We start from the raw sequence: 16,457 nt of genomic DNA, 5'->3' as shown, positions 1-16,457 counted from the left end.
TCAGAAGACGGAACTGGAAGGAGAGCTCGAAGCTGAGGATCGCTCTGTCCTGGGCGATTTCGTGGAAACCCGCTTGCAGCTCCCCTCCGCAGGGTGTTCAGCACCTGCTGCCTGCGGTTGTGTATTCCCATGCTGAAACGAAGGGCCAGTGTCCCCGCGCGCTGCTGTTCCGGAGGGGGTCTGCAGATTGCCCATCCAGAGGGACTGGGTGTCGGATGGGGCTGGGCAATCGTACCCCGCAAGCAAGTTATGGTAGTAAAATTAGGGTTAGCTTTATAAAATGTAGTGCATGAGGAGTATATGTTAAGAACCCTTCCCATCAGCTGGGCTTTAATAATTTAAAAAGCAGTAACAGCCCGGTAGTTGCTGACATCTCTGCTGTCTAGCAGATTAAAGAGATTTTATTTAAATGCCATCCAAGATGACGAAGTTTCCGGCAAATCAGAGGTACGTGAGGGATTTTGCAGCAGAATTATACTGTTGCAGGAGTTTATTTTTTGCAGTATTTTGTTGCCACTTTCGTCAGCCTTATGGAACTGGGACCAGGAGTTGAAGGGATGTGAGAAGTGGCAATAACCCACTTTATCCTGACAGCAGACCCAGATGCAGTTGGGAGGCCTTCAGGCACATCTGCTTTATTTATTTATTTTATACATGACAGATTCCAGACAATTAACAACTGTTTCCTTTTAATTTTTAGACTCAAGAATCTTTAAACCCAAACAACTTAGAATACTGGATGGAAGACATTTATACTCCTGGCTATGATTCCTTATTAAAACGCAAAGAAGCCGAGTTCAGAAGAGCAAAGGTTTGCAAGATAGCTGCCCTGATAGCAGCGGCAGCTTGTACGGTTATTCTGGTCATTGTAGTTCCCATTTGTACAATGAAATCCTGAACCTGCGGACAGACCCGTGACTCCCAGCTGTGTGTATCTCAGATAGCTCACGCTGTGTTTCAGACGTCTGATGGCAAAACTGTAAGGAAATCGCTAAGGAAGAATATTCTGAGGATATCCTGACGGAGAATGCTGTAAACGTAGGCAAAACACAAAACAACTAGAGAAACATTTTTTTTTGAAAAGTATTATTTTAAATAACAGACTGTGTGGCAGAGTTAATAGGAACTCGGTTCAATTTTTATGCATTTTTAAAAGTGCAATATTTTTTTTTCCTAAAGAAACAATATAATGTTTTACAGAATCAGAGACTGATGAGAATCCAGGCAAAAGAGAAAGGTCGTCTGAGCTATGTTGCATTTCACGGAGGTATGGGTACATGGAGGTAGCACTGTATAGAAGGGAATGTTCTATATGCATTACATCAGGGAGCTAGGAAGGTCTTAAAGCTCTCTACAATGTAGAAAACTCTGAATGTATTGTCTTTATTTTATAGTATTTATGTATTTCATGATCATTTGATTGAAAGCAGACTGTGTAGCCATGAACAGAATTCATTCCTATGTTCAGATTAAAAAGGGCTCTTTGTATTTGGTCTTGCCCTAAGACCCACTCTATCATCACTGAGTACTTAGATAAGTGCAATGTGCTGCAGACCAAAAAGATTATGTTTTAAAGCAATCACAAAAGGTTTTAGTTGCTTCTGTTGAATAACATTTGCATAGAACTGGCAAACTTGCCTTGCCAAAAGGGTATTCTTTACCTCCACAGACAGTGAAATTGTCTCAATTTCACTCCCGCCAGCAAGCAAAGCTGGAAAATCAAAGCAATGCTCTGTTAAAGTTCTTGGAAATGTAATCTGAACAGTTATAATTTTTTTCACAAAGTCTTTGTGCCTTTTTTTAGACCGTAGATTAAATAGAACTGCTTAATTTTGCTATTTTAAGCCCACAACATAAATCACAGCATAATGGGTACTAATGGAGGTTCTTTTCCCGCAAGCCTTCTATACAGTTCAGAGTGCTCCTCAAACAGCAGGGCTGGTGGTTACTGAGCACTTATATTAAGGGCACAGTTTTTCAGCACTAGTGGAAACTTGCTGTTAATGCATTGCATTCGGCATGGGGAGATCTTTTGCTTCCCTCTTGCTAATGTACTTAAGAATGATGGTTGACTCTACCGGACAGCAAGCAGTCTGTATCCCATGGGAAATATCCATTTGATGCTTTATCCCAAATGCAAATAGCAGGTTCAAAGGAATTCTCAAGCTATGACAGAAATTACCTGCCATGGTTAGGGAAAGCAAATACCCAGACAGTATTACTCTTCTGTCAAGTATAGATGAAAAAAAAAAAGTAAAAAAAAAAAATATTTTCGGGAAATAATGTGATCTTGCTGGTCTTCTAAGGGAAAGGAGATTCTTCTAGTGAATGATCTTTATGTAGGGTAATTTGGTTTCTTCAGAAGCAGCCTCCCTACACGATGACACAGCAGCTAGGAAAGCATCGGATGCTTGTTCCTCCTGCTCTCTGGGATGTGCCGTGCTCACTGTTTGTTTTTGGCTGGTTTAAAAAAAGTAGTGAGGAAAGGGTGTGTGGGAGGCAAAGGCTTTGTTGTGACTTTAGATGTGTGTCAGTTCTTTGCTGCAGCTGGAGAGCTGTTTATGTGCTGCTCGTGTGCTGTATTTTATTTAGGGATAGGTGATCCCTGGGACCGCTGATCTATCAGAAAATAAGCACAGGGTCAGGTGTCCCGTCAGCAAATACAGAACAAGGATAAGCCCCTAGACCAAAATCTGTGCCTGCCTGGCCTGAATCCTGACCCAAATTCTGTAGCTTTGGACCATTCCTAATACCAAGATTATTTCTCTTTCCTCCCAGATGCTGCAGGATGGAGTCACAGCAGGGAGGGAGCAGTTCACACTGTCTATTTTAGGCTGCCTTCGGTTATGGTATGATTCAGAGCACCTGAGTTTAGGAGCTCAGGATCCGTACATAGTAAATATAGACAGGTAGAGAAACCTCCGGGGATGATTTGGAGCTGCCAGCAAGATATCTAATATTAGACATGTGAATACTCTCCGGAGGGCATTGCTCTGCAGTTTACCTTATGCACAATTTAGGTTGATTGTATATGTAAAAAAAAATCTATTCCTGGTTCCAGGTAATGTCAGAAAACCCTTTTACACCCCTCCTTGGCCTGGCGATAGCAAGCACAAGGCGCTGTCGGAAAGAGCAGCGTGGCCCTGTGGTGGGACAGTCTCGTCCCCCGTCTGCCCGCGCTGGCGGTGACAAGTCCCTTGGAGGTGCAGGATGAGCGTGGGACGGACACTGGGCAGGCCCCTCGCCTTCGCCAACCCCCCCTCTGCTAGCTCGAGCGGTCTGACCCTGCTGCCCCCAACCCAAAATCAGCAGCGCTTCCTCCATTGCATCTCAGTAATCTGATTTTAGAAAATAACTGAATATCTAAGTGGAGATGCGAGAAGGGTGCAGGAGATGTTATTGATTAGAGGGGCGGGCTGGGGCTGTGCTTGCACTGATGCATTAGAGGAGATGTAAGGACCCCTGTTTTGTATATGCAGGGATTATTTTTTTTTTTGTCTATGCAAGACTCATCTAGCTGGCACCGGATGAGTCTTTGCATTAGAGATGACCAAAATCCTGGGAAGGATTTGGCAGGTTGTGGAGCCATGGGTGACGTGGAGCTGGCCCAACCCAAGCACTCAGCATCCCAAGCGTCCATGCTGCTCCTGATTTAACGAGGTGCTTTTGCTCATCCTTACTTTGCACAAGCAGCCAGTGGCACCCACCTCCATCGAGGCAGTGGTTTCCCTACACACCAGACCGTGGTTTGTCATGGATCTCCCTCCTGGGGCTTGATTCGGTTCCTGCAAACTCTGGGACCATCTCCACGGTGCTGGAAGCCCGAAGGGAGTGGGGAAAGCAGAGTCTAGCTCCCTGTCTCCCTGCTCCACAAATACCTCTGGGAGCCGCTGCCTTGCCATCTCCTTCACTCCCTGGCTGCCTCCGGCAGCTCCTCGGCACCACTGGGATGTGCATCCCTAGCCGTTCCCGGCAGGTTTTACAACTGGCACAGAGCTCTTTGCTTAAAATAGGTAAGGAGGTGGAGCAGTGGGATGCTGCTGCTGGAGGAGAGCAACCGGAGAAGGAGGGACCCTGCGGTTCTGCCCGGAGTATACAAGCTAGGTGAAATCCTGACAATACTAACCTGCAAGAATATTGTGATCAACCTTGTGAACCAGTTACCAACTAGAATATACTGTATGCTATATGATAGACTTTTGTATAAAAAAAATAAACAAATTAAAGCTATAGGTACATTGTAATCCTCGGTGTGATTGAAAAAAGTGTCCTAGATTGTATTAATTAATTAAAATAATGATGAGCATATTGAACTGTTTTTCGTATTTATGCCTTATAAACTTGATATATTACACATGATAAAATGAAACTGCAAGAATTATCAAAAAGATACTCCATTTTGGGGGCAAATCCCATTTGCTTTTCCTAAATCAAGAGTACTGCTTGAAATGAGCTCAATAAATCATGTGTGCAGAAAAGCAAGAGCAGGATCTGTCCCCAAATGACTTTTTAGGATTTTTTTTTTTTAACGGGGCTTTGGTTAATGTACTATGTAATAATTTTATTTTATAAAGTTACTGTACAATGTTGCCTTTTGGTTCATTTAAATATAATACCAAATAAACTTGAAAATTACAGCGTCCTAAGTTTTACTGAAACAGTTATAATAATTTATTACTCTGTTGCTTTTCCTCTTTTTTTTTTTTTTTCCAGAGACATCAAGATAGCCATGGGATGCAACTGTCTCAGTGTTACATAACTAAGCAGCCTATCTAGTTCTTGGCAGAATTGCTAATGGATTTCTCACTTGTGAAATAATAAGATGGCAGAAGATAAAGCAAAATGAGTTTGTTGGGTTTCTTTTAAAAGCTCCTTTGCATCACATTGTCTGGGCTTCTGGGAGATTAGCTCTTGACACTAATCATAATATTTCATTTTATAGGTTATTTCATGACTGAGTTTTGCCATATCAACTGTTTTAAAAAGGTCATGACTAATATTTTGGTATCTATTTCACTAACGTGTTTATGCAACCACTGTTCCTACTATAGATAACTATTTATAGTCACCTATCAACAGACAATCAGTTTGCTTAGGATCTCTGTATGAATTTAACCTGCTGCTTTTGACTTGTTAATTGCAAAACCAGGTTGTCTTAAAATTCCAGGTGTTGAAACAAAGATAGAGCTGAGCCTACCACTGAAGGTAATCCAGCATCAGAGGTTGCAAAAGGCAGCCACAGGAAAGAGGACGTATATAAATAATGAACAATGACATGAAAACATAGTAATGTAAGATCTTGATTTCCTCATCTCTATTGCAGAAGCACCTTTAATGCATTGCTTTAGCAATCCTGGTCAGGGTGGGGAGTGCTGAGTGCTCTCTGCAGGGCTGGGCCACCAGCCCCAGCCTCGGGTGCTCATGTGTCGTCAGTCAGGCTGCAAACCATCACAGGTCCCCTTGGGAGGGACTGTGATTCACAATTTACCATTGGTTTCAGTTTTGGAGGTGGTAGCATGGATTTGCATCAATTTCAGGTTTTTCTCTTGTACCCATCAAGTCCAGAAGCTTGCAACTAGAAGTGCCCTCTGGATTTTTATGTTACAGCATGAATCCAGGAGCAGGAGCTTTCATAAAAATGCTAAGTGTGACGAGGCTCGTGCCAAAAAATCCTAAGCACTCTGGCACAGCATTCCTCAGCTGTCTATGTAGGATATATAGACCTCATCTGGGTCATCGCTGTGCTGGAAGATGGGGTAGCTGCCAGGTTTCTACAGTAGCTGCTGGATAGAGTCACTGAGTCTTGAGGTAGAAGATAGCTCCTACATGCAATGCTGTATCCGTGACCAAGACCCAACCCCATGATCTCTGTGCTTCTTTGAATGTGTCGCTGACAGCGATCAATTGTACTGGTTGAATAAATTCTTTATTTCAGATCTAGCTCTGATGAATGGCTCTGCCTGGTGCACAAAAGAGTCACAAGCAAAATATGGGATCTCAGGGCCATATGCTGCCCTCTGAGGTGCTCCTGTGACTCCATCCCGTTGAATCTGCACATGGAAGAAGAGAAAGTAGCTGGTAGCCTGCCCATAGCAGCATGGTCCTATTGAAAGGAAAGGTCAGTTGTGTTGGTGTGAACTTTGGGAACAGGCAAGCACCTGTGGAAGTAATTACGAAGATGAGATACAGTCTTTCATGTTATTTTTTCTTTGTTATCTTTTCAGGAAAGAGCACTATATTGTCTAAAGTGCTGCTCTGCTAGTAGTTCTCCCACAAGCTTGGTCACTTTGGATAACTTCTGAGACCATGGAGCACTCGGTATCTTGCAGGCTGTTACATAAATCTATGACATTCACTTAGAAACTGGAGCAAAATCTTCATAAAAGGAAGAAGTGTGCTGTCAGCAGCCAAACTCCTCCCATAAGTAAGTTCCATTTGGTTTTATTTTTTTTTTCTGCAATATAGCACAAACTACATGTAGGAGAGCCACAAAGCTCTTCCAAAAGCAACAGTACGTCTAATCCTTCTCAAGAGCAATAGACTGAGATTTTCAAAGATGACTAGTTAATGGTCCTAGATGAGCCGAGCACAAGAAAGCAACTGTGCTTGGCCTATGCACAGTACCTCTAGCTCCTGGTGGACCAGCAGTGGATGCGGGGAGATGTGCAAAGCTCTTTGCTGGACCAGGGAAGTTGTCCACAGGGCTTAATACAGTATAGGATTGAGGAAATGGTGGGTGTCTGGAGACACGGTTGCTGCTGAGGCTGGAGGCTTTTAGAAATGAAGAGCTTTGTGGCAGCAATTACCCATCCCCAATCCTGCTTCTCCCTGCCCTCCCATACCCTGGCTCTGTGGATTTTGGGATATTCCTCCGAGGCACTAAGCAGGTCTCCGGACACGATCTTGCCTTTTCTCGAAGTTAACCAGATTTCGGCAGTAAATAGAGGGAATTTTCTGCCAGACATTGGTGCTTTGGCCTTAGCTAAAAAAAATCCCCCGAGGTCTGAGATCTCCTAGTCCCACTGGTGGGGTTGACAGCACTTAAGGAAATGTGACCTGGCCCTTCCTCTCACCCATCCCCAAAACATCATGAGACCACCCTGGAAATGGTAGGGTTATGAAGATTACTCCTATTGGCTTTCATGTTGGGCTTTGTGGAAGTCGCATTTCCAGGCCAGTCTCTGCAACCAGAGAGTTGAAAACTGATTTCATTTATTAAGGATGAAAATAAATGGGTGAACTCCTCAGGTAAGAACATGCAGTTCTGATTGCTGTTGCTTTAAGAAAAATGTAAAATCCTGCTATTCACAACAAAATTGCTCTCTTTTCCGTGCTTATTTTGAGCCTGTATGTGGTGTGCTGTCTGCATGTTGTTCCCCAGCATGTGGTGGGGCTCCAGCCCATGTCCATAAAGTCGAGTGTCCTGCCTGGAAGGGGGGAAAAGAGGGAATTATGTACGCTAAAGCAGCCCTACCTGGGAGAGGGACTAGGGAAATGCTAATTATTCTGCCTGTCCCTGGAAACGATGGGGAGTCTGGTCCCTGTTGAAAAGCTTTGCTGTAAACTCTGCTTTAGTGACAGACAAATTTCTGCTTGTATTGAAAAATCCTCCTGAACTGCTGTCCTGCCGGGCTGACACACTTACTGCAATAAAACAAATCTGTGTTGTGCTGTGTGTTTTTCCCCGAGTCATGGTGGGGGGAGAGGGGAGAACCAAGGAGGCTGAATCATTTGTCTTCTTTCCTTGTCTTGGTAATGAAATATTGCCGTTGAACTTTACCCTGCCTTTCCTGTTACTAATTTTTTTTTTTTTTTTTGCGATGGTTACCTTTTAAGAGGCTCGTAAAATTGCATTACTAAAATTTATGACTGTGTAGCAAATGTGTGCACATGCATTAATTCTGTTCAAGGCTAACGTCTTGTAGCTGCAAAATTAATGTTACGGTGCAGTTTCTAGTATGGCTAATGGCTGTTCAATAAAGCAGGGCTCACGCTTTGCTCACCTTATGGCACTTAATTCCTTGAAACAGCCCTGCCTTGAAGAGTTTGCCAGGTAACGGTTAAAAAAGGGTAGATGTACAACATGTGGATGTGTATTTTTATACATTTTTGTTATGCAATTAGAGCCTTGAAAATCTTGGCCTTGTGAGTTGGTTCAGTTGGGTTTCAGCTCCTTTGCATGGCATTTAGTTCAAAGGTTCAAAAGCAGGTGTATCTGAATGCAGTGGATTAAAAATGTGCCTCTTAACCATGGCTCTGCTCTGGAGAGGCTGAACTGGATGTTAGAGTTATCTTGTGAGTTATACCCCATGCTGTTTGGAAGTGAGTCAACAATAAATGGTAAATTAATTGACATTATCTACATTTAGACTTACATTTTCTTACTATAAAAAAAAGTCACTTTCTGCTAGAAGGGTAGATTAGTATTTGTAGCCTTTTTACCAATTGAAAGAGAACTGCTAATCTGGCATTCCAGGTTGAAGACAGATATAATAACATAACGCAAATAACCGATGACGAGGGTTACTTGTACGCTGGTTAAAGAGAAGAGGTTGGAGGAATATTTTCAGGGTGCTGAGACAGGAATTTAGATGGTGTCTGACAGCACTTGTTTTCTTCTGCAAAGCTTTGTCTGACAGCCGGAAGAAAACTCAGTGCTCGTGATCTTGTACGATAGCCTGGTGTTTGGGATATGGTATGTGCAAGACCATTGCTGTTAGAGGTAAAAACCTGATCACTTGGGATTCAGAAGGAAAGTATGAAATGTTGAGTAACTGAGATGTACTGGAGCTCTAGGACAGGCGAATGTCTGGTCGTTAACTCCAAGTTAAACTACGCATGAGCCCACTGGTCCCACAGAGTGGGCTCCAACCACAACAGACCCTGGGCTTATGTCAAGTGATCGCTTGGCAAAGTGGTCAGTGATGGCAGCCTGCAAAGGTCTGATGGAGGAGAAAAATATCCCTTTATGTACAGGAGCATCTGTGCTGTCTTAGCCTCCAGGAGCAAGAGCCTTTTGGGGAGGCAGCGACACTTCTTTCTCTCTGCTGGAAGACATGAGCTGACAAAAGTAAGGCATCCCTGGGATGGAGAAACCAGTGCAGGGGGAAAGATAATCTCATGTGGAAGCTCTCAAGGCAGTATCGTATGTCTTCCATGTTTTGGGACCAGTTGCTTGATCTCTGTGGGCTTTAGTTTCATGCCAGTTATTCACCGTGTCTCTCTTCAGGCTTTTTCTTGGAACAGGGCTTTTACCCCACCGTGTGGTTGTGAGGTGCCCAGGAAAATTGGGGCCAGACACGGTGTTGTGGTTTAACCTCAGCCAGCAACTAAGGACCACACAGCCGCTTGCTCACTCCCCTCACAGTGAGATGGGGAAGAGAATTGGAAGAGTGAAAGTGAGAAAACTCATGGGCTGCGATAAAGACAGTTTAATAGGTAAAGCAAAAGCTGCACACACAAGCAAAGCAAAAGAAGGAATTCATTCACCACTTCCCATCGGCAGGCAGGTGTTCGGCCATCTCCAGGAAAGCAGGGCTTCATCACCCGTAACGGTTACTTGGGAAGACAAATGCCATCGCTCCGAATGTCGCCCCTTCCTCCTTCTTCCCCCAGCTTTATATACGGAGCATGACGTCATATGGTCAGTTGGGGTCAGCTGTCCCGGCTGTGTCCCCTCCCAACTTCTTGTGCCCCCCCAGTCTCCTCGCTGGTGGGGTGGGGTGAGAAGCAGAAAAGGCCTTGGCTCTGTGTGAGCACTGCTCAGCAGCAACGAAAACAGCCCTGTGTTATCAACACTGTTTCCAGCACAAATCCAAAATGGAGTCCCATACCAGCTACTATGAAGAAAATTAACTCCACCCCAGCCAAAACCAGCACACACAGGCTGAGATATCTCACAAGCATCGTCTTGATGCTTATAATGGCGTTACCAGTATCATAAACAGTTACAGCCGGATCAGCCATCAGATTTGTAACTCTGGTGGTAATCAGTGATACAACACCTGGGAGGTATTTGGCTCAGCTTGTCAAAGTGTTTTGGTATTGTGAGAATGATGAATGTCACCGGGAAAGCTTTTTTGGGAGGATAAGAGGAGAGAGAAAAGCAGGGGAAGAGCGATGCTCTGCTGGGATCGCAGCATTGGGAGAGTGGGATTAGTGCTGCAGGAGATGGGCAGACAGCGAGCATCTGCTCTGGGCCACCAGGATCAGAGCACAGCAGGAATGAGAAATTCTTGGACCAGTTATCAAGGAATTGGGAAACTCCAGGATACTGTACTCATGGGGGATTTTTACTACCCAGACATCTGCTGGGTAACAAATGCAGCTAATCACGGTGATAATGTACAACCCTAATTCACTATAAATTCTCTCCCATATGTTTGGAATTGTATTTACAGTAGGATGTGAGGGATAGTTATTCATGAATCAAGGTGAACTGAGTTGCTGGTGCAGAGTCAGCCATATATTGTGGAAAATAACATATGACAGACTTGAACAGACTCCCTCTGAAAGCATGGCTGTGTTTCAGGTATTTTAAGTTAAAAATGTTGCTGTAATTACTGATCACTTATAAATGCACCAATTGAACTCCTCATTTCTCCGTAACCTTTGTTGACCTTGAAGCACAAGTTCACAAGCGGAGTTGATGAAGAATTATCTGCCAGACAAAATACACCTCCTCGAATTCAATTCTGCTGATGAGGAGGTTGAAAAGGGTTAAGAAAAAAATAAGAAAGGAACCATGATAATGGCCGCTTAGCTCACTGGTAGCACACGAAAAGATGTTGTTTTATTGATATACTTCTATGGCCTTTCTTCAGCTACAGGCAGTAATTTTGCCGTCGAACTCACCATGGGCCCAGAAGAGCACTGTGAGCTCAAATATATCTAATATTGAGGCGGGAAGGAGGTGTCCCAGCTGCCAGAGTTCAGGGCTGAGCACAGTTAGTTACTGATGAATTATGGTACCTTTTCCTCCCGTTCAGCAATTCCCTGCTCCCTAGTTGTGCTTGCCCCTGCGCTGCCTCATCGTCAGCATGGGTTTATTTTGGTAAGGATGCCATATGCTGAGCTCTGGCTTCGGCCACTCAGGGCCCAGGGATTTGCATGATGGTATTACTGCTTATTCCTCCATTACAATCTTTGAATATGCAAATCTGTTGATGCTGGTTACTGTAATCCCCCTGTCCTGGCTGGTCCACAGCTGGGGAAGTCTTTGAGCCCTTTGCTGGCAACAAGGGTTTTCCTGTTGGTTTCTCATTTCCAGCTGTGGGTGAAGGGGAAAACCTCTTGATCAGCTACCTCAAATAGAGGGAGAGCGAAAAGCAAAGAGAGAGGGCTGTGAAATTCAGAAAAAGGGAGTATCTTTTTTTAAAAGAGCTTGAATGCCTTTTCCCCTGTTATTTTCCTTGCAGGAGCTCATGTTCATCCTTCCGGTGAGAGATGGGATGGGTCAGCTTGCTCCATCCCACCCACTGCCGCAGGGTTTTGTCCTTGCAGTAACTGTCCCCTATTTCTGTCTGCCCTGGCTGCTTCCTGCGTGAAAGTTCACTTCAGAGCTCTTCGTGGTCTACCGACTCCGGTGGAGCCAGCTCAGTGTAAGGCAGGAGAGGAGTTCAGCAGAGGACTTGCTTGCTTGGGTAGAGGGATGGGGAAACCTCAGCTCACCGTACCTGAGTGTGGGGGGCCTGGGGCTACCTGTCCCAGCTTGGTGGTTACTTTGGACAAAAGGAGGATTGGTGAACTGCAGAGTAGTTTAACAGGTGCTGAGCTGTATATACATGTCCAGAGTAGGAGCTTTTCTTATTAAAACACTGATTAAACTTTCCTGCTTCTACTTCCAATATTTTTCTAATAGTATTTTCAGTATTACTTATTAATTTTTCCACTGTATCTTTTCAAATGGCGGGGGGGAGAGGGGGGAGAGAGAGAGAAAGCAACTGCTTTATTTTCTGGGAGAAATAGGTAAAACTGGAAAATCGACGCCCTTTCAATGGCAAGGGTGAAATCCTGGAGCCATCGAAATCCAACTTCCCCAGACTCCCAAAGAGGCGGTATTTCACCCAAAACGCCCTGCAGGCCACCTGCACTCTGTGTTGTGGGGACTAGCATTCAGTCGGTAGAGACTGTCCTCAGATCCAGCTGCCAGTCATCATACTATCTCCTTGAAGCTTCACCCCTCTCTGCTAACACTGCGTGCTCTTATGGCACCCATGATAGCTCATATTGTTCTTCTTCCCTCAGCCATGGACCTGCTAGCTCCATCTGCACAGGCAGCGTTTGTTGAGAAAACCAGTTATTTTGCATCTGAGTTGATAATGATGCTGTGAGAATGTCATGGCAGCGTAAGTCAAAATGTCCAGGGAGTGGGGTATCTAGATGGATTTGAAAGGAACACTTTTGCCTATGCATGGGAATGTGTCCCATGCCCTTATGTGTTAATGGATATGATTTATTTCAGAAAAAAGAAGAAAACCCAGGCAAATGTAGAACCAATGATTTACGGGAAACAACACTGTTTGGAATATAAATAGACAAGTAGCATATTTGTTGCTGATGGTGCTATGTTCCCTGAGATAATAAAGCCATTTTGTAACTATTTGTCTGTGTCTTAAGCTTGCACACATTTTGTCTCAAAGTTTTAATTTCTAAAGAGGTTTCCTATCCTGAATATTTTTCTCAGTTCAACAAAAATGGTTTGACATCCATTTGTAAAAGGCTTCATTGTAATGTATTAGTACGTTCTGTTCCCACATCAGTTTCTTCTGTTCTGAGGATCTCCCCAGTACTCCTTTATCAGCCACATGTGGGGGAAGATACCTGCAAATAAAGATGTATCTTGTAACAGGGCCCGCTACTGAAAATGTCCTGAGCATTCCTGAGCTCTGCTTTCATGGCATACTTGGCAAAAGCTTGTCATGCTTCTCTCCTGGAAGATTATTATGAACCGAAACACTTGGAAAGCAATTGTTCTTCACGTGTTTTAGACCCTTTCAAAGACTAAGATGTCTTACTTTCGCTGCAGGCATTTCTGCTGTACCATAAAAGTAATGAAAAAAACAACCAGACAATGAGATTTTCATCTTATTCTATGATAGAGTAGTACACAAGAATTATTTTTCACTATGTACAAATGAACTGTGTCTTTTTTAGGTGAATTGTAATCATGGAAGGGAAGAACATCCTGGGAACTGAAGAGCTATGTTTAGGGCAAGCAAAGGACAGCACTGCATGTATTATTTTATCATCAAGTATCTCTAATCTGGAAGAGTTCCTCTACAAACCTTTAGGAATAAGAGGCTAATCTAGTGCCTGGTTTTATTCAGTATTTGGCTTGTCTGCTGAGACCAATGGAAAGAGATGAGTTTATTATGTTGATATTTGCAGGAAGCTGAGGTGATATCGCCAAGACTCTTCAAGCTTAAAAGTGCCAAGGCTACAGGAATCAACTCTTTATATTTCAGAAATAGTGCAGGCAAAATACAATCATTCAGAAACACCGCAAAGAAGGAACATGGTGCCATTTTTGTGTTGTGGAGCAACATGGCAATGTAGAAGCACGAACAGGTCCAGTAAAGGACAGGACTTGACAGATGTCACTTCATGGCCAAAGTGTCCCACCTCTTAAGTCTTGTCCTGACCCAGCCTCCTTGTAGTAAAAAATAGTAGTCACGGTGAGACTTGAATTGCATTAATCAAGAGAGAGATTTCCCTACACATTGTCAGTCTATGAAGCTGTCCACCTTCCTGTCTGCATTCTGTTTTATTCAAGTTTTCCTCAATAACAGTGGGTTATCTTTTCTACTCCTATCAGTTTGCCAGAGGTTGTAAGTGGTAGAAGTGAATAAAATCCTCAAGAATAAGTTCTGCTGCAATGATCTGTTTTACTTAAATACGTGATCAAATGAAAATGCAGCTTCTGAAGAACACTTTATAACAAGAGCAGAATCTGGCAACTTCTTAGATGGCCTCAATGACTGTAGTCTTATGGGAGACTTTGATCATAGCTTCCTTCATCTCTTTTCATGCTGCTTACAAAGTTAGTCTATGGAAAAATGTAGTGTATGATTTACTCTAACCAAGGAAAGACAAATTCATTCTGAAGGCGGGAGATGGCCAATCTCTGGGCTCGAGTCGTGTGTAGATCTTGAATGATTTTGGAGCAGTTGCTCTGGAGAGGATGTGCCAAGTCACTGACAGCAGGGCCGTACCAGAGAACATCGTTGTGCTAGTTATCGACTATAATGAAATGGAAAGGTGACCTTCTGCAGTCAGGTTTCATTATTTCAGAATTGGAGATGAACTTTCCCCAAAATTGTAGGGTATAATGGGTATCTGTGCACTAACCCTCCCAACAGCCCTGTCTGCACACCTACATTTTGAGCCATCTGGAAGCTCTTATGGGCCAGGAGCCATACCCTGAAGCAGGACAGTCTTCTTCAGGGGACCTGTGGTTGTTACTGAAGGAATTCAGCCTTTATTTACTCCATAAGAGAAGTTTCCCACCACTGCTGATCTGCAGGCACTGCTCAGTTGCTGTTCTGCGACTGCCGCGCTACATTGCAGTATTTCAGGAGGAAAAGTGGAGAATGACTTTTCCATTTGAAGCCATATGAGGGGATTCAGCCAGACAGCATGTAATTACCCTAGCTGGAGCCGGGCCAAGGGAGAGGATCTGTGGCTCCCCATCTGCAGGCTTTTTTTCAGCACTTAAATGAGAGATTGCACGGAACACATTGAAATTAATGAAACAAACTTGGTTTCTGTCTGGACACCTCCTCCATCATGCCCACATCAGACACAAATAACTCACCAGTATCGTGTACCCTAGACTGCCCTTCAAAGGCTCAGCTTACAAGCCCAAATGAAAGAGCAGCTGGAGGCAAGGAGCCTTTCCCATTCATTCAGGTGAGTTGTGAAGTGGGTAATGAAAATGCTATTGTTTTCCAACACAGGCAAAATAGGTTATTCAGGCAAATAAATTCTGCCTGTGACTCTTCCTCTTACAATAGAAACCGTGGCCCTAATCCAGTAAAGCACTTTAGTATGTGCTTAACTGGAAATTTGTGAGCGGCCCTGCTGATTGCAAGGGATCAGCTCACATGCTTAAAGTTAAATATGAGGAGTGGGAGCTGGCAAGTGGGCGGATGAGCGGTGCGATTGCCCAGGAGCCCTGCCTTATTATCTATGATTATATGGGCTTAGCGTTTGGCTGGATCCGGGCCCGCTTGAACAAAGAAGCGGGATTAGCAGGCGTGCAAATAGGGAGCAAAGCCAGAGGGTTCCAGCAGTGCCGAACACAACTTTGTTACTCTGACAGAATGTATAAAAGTGAATGAAAAGGCTGTATGATTGCTGTTGCCATCCTGTTAATTAGGCTGAACTCATGCTTCATTAGTGCTACAATATGCTTCCATCTTAACAAAGCCCTATTGGGTGTATGGAGCCACTTTATTATTAGTAAAATGAAGCCTTATCAGAAAGCCCTGTAATTCATTTCGTAAGACAAGTCATGACATATATTATGTTGAAATTGCTCTGAAGAGACAGATTACTTGCTTAACACTTGCTTTTCCTAATGAACAGGAAAAGATGTTTTCCAAACTAAGTTATTTATTGTATTGAGAGCTCTCCTGACCTCATGCCTAATTACATTGCATAGCCCTTTAGCAGTGTTTCAAGTAGTTCCTAAATAACACAAATTGAGCTGCTTTTGCTCTAGCACATTCTCAAAGTGGCACAGTGAAAATACCATCAAGCATTAAAATCCCTGTTTCTTGCTGTCATTGTGGGGAAGAGAGTTCTGCGTACAACCAGTACAATATCCCTGCAGCAGGAATGCAGCAAAAGCACTAGCACAACCCACATTCCCTGTTTGCAGCAATATAAAGCGGTACCGATTAAGCAGCATAGTGAAAACTTGACACAGAAGCAAGAAACAACCTGTACTGGGTTGTTCACTGCCCTCAAGAAAACACTGTGCTCCCGCGACACTGCTGTGTTGTGGGCAGAGCCTGTTATTTCTAGTAGTGTTATGACAGATGCTGACCTGGCAGTGATTTTTCTATGGACCACTATGCTGGGAAGGGAGTGTGGATGAAATCAGGGCACAGGTCCACATTGGCCTCAACTGGAGAGCTGACTTAAGTCAGTCCTGCCCTACCAGACATCCCCACTTAGCGATGTTGGTGGGTTTCTGTGGCTGCCTTTGAAACCAGATTTCTGCAGATTAGAACATATTAGGACTAACACACACAAAAAAATCCCAAAGAGTTTTTGCTGACCTTGGTTGTTTGACCCAACCATCTAGCGTAGCATATGGCAGCTCTTTTCAGTGCGCTTGGCACTGTGGGAGTAATCGGTCATGGGTGGAGAGATAAAGAGCAAATGGGTGAGAAAGTAGATGTAAGGAGGAGTGACTTTAACACATCTACCACCAAGGGTACAAAAATGTT

General features: G+C 43.8%; 1 protein-coding gene across 2 annotated transcripts in view; it reads left to right on the top strand.

The window, feature by feature from the left end:
- MINAR1 (membrane integral NOTCH2 associated receptor 1) overlaps window positions 1-16,457 on the top strand; it is a 34,738-nt gene that overhangs the window by 14,456 nt on the left and 3,825 nt on the right. For both annotated transcript variants that reach the window (XM_041123807.1, XM_030015461.2), the window contains exons 4-6: window positions 701-6,118; window positions 6,225-6,424; window positions 13,156-14,910. In XM_041123807.1, coding sequence (XP_040979741.1) covers window positions 701-898 — 198 coding nt within the window. In that variant the 3' untranslated portion in view covers window positions 899-6,118; window positions 6,225-6,424; window positions 13,156-14,910. The remainder of the gene's footprint in view (window positions 1-700; window positions 6,119-6,224; window positions 6,425-13,155; window positions 14,911-16,457) is intronic.

The sequence above is a fragment of the Aquila chrysaetos genome, chromosome 5 (genome assembly GCF_900496995.4).
Source record: "Aquila chrysaetos chrysaetos chromosome 5, bAquChr1.4, whole genome shotgun sequence".
Lineage (NCBI taxonomy): Eukaryota > Metazoa > Chordata > Aves > Accipitriformes > Accipitridae > Aquila > Aquila chrysaetos.
This window is presented reverse-complemented; position numbering and strand designations above follow the sequence as displayed.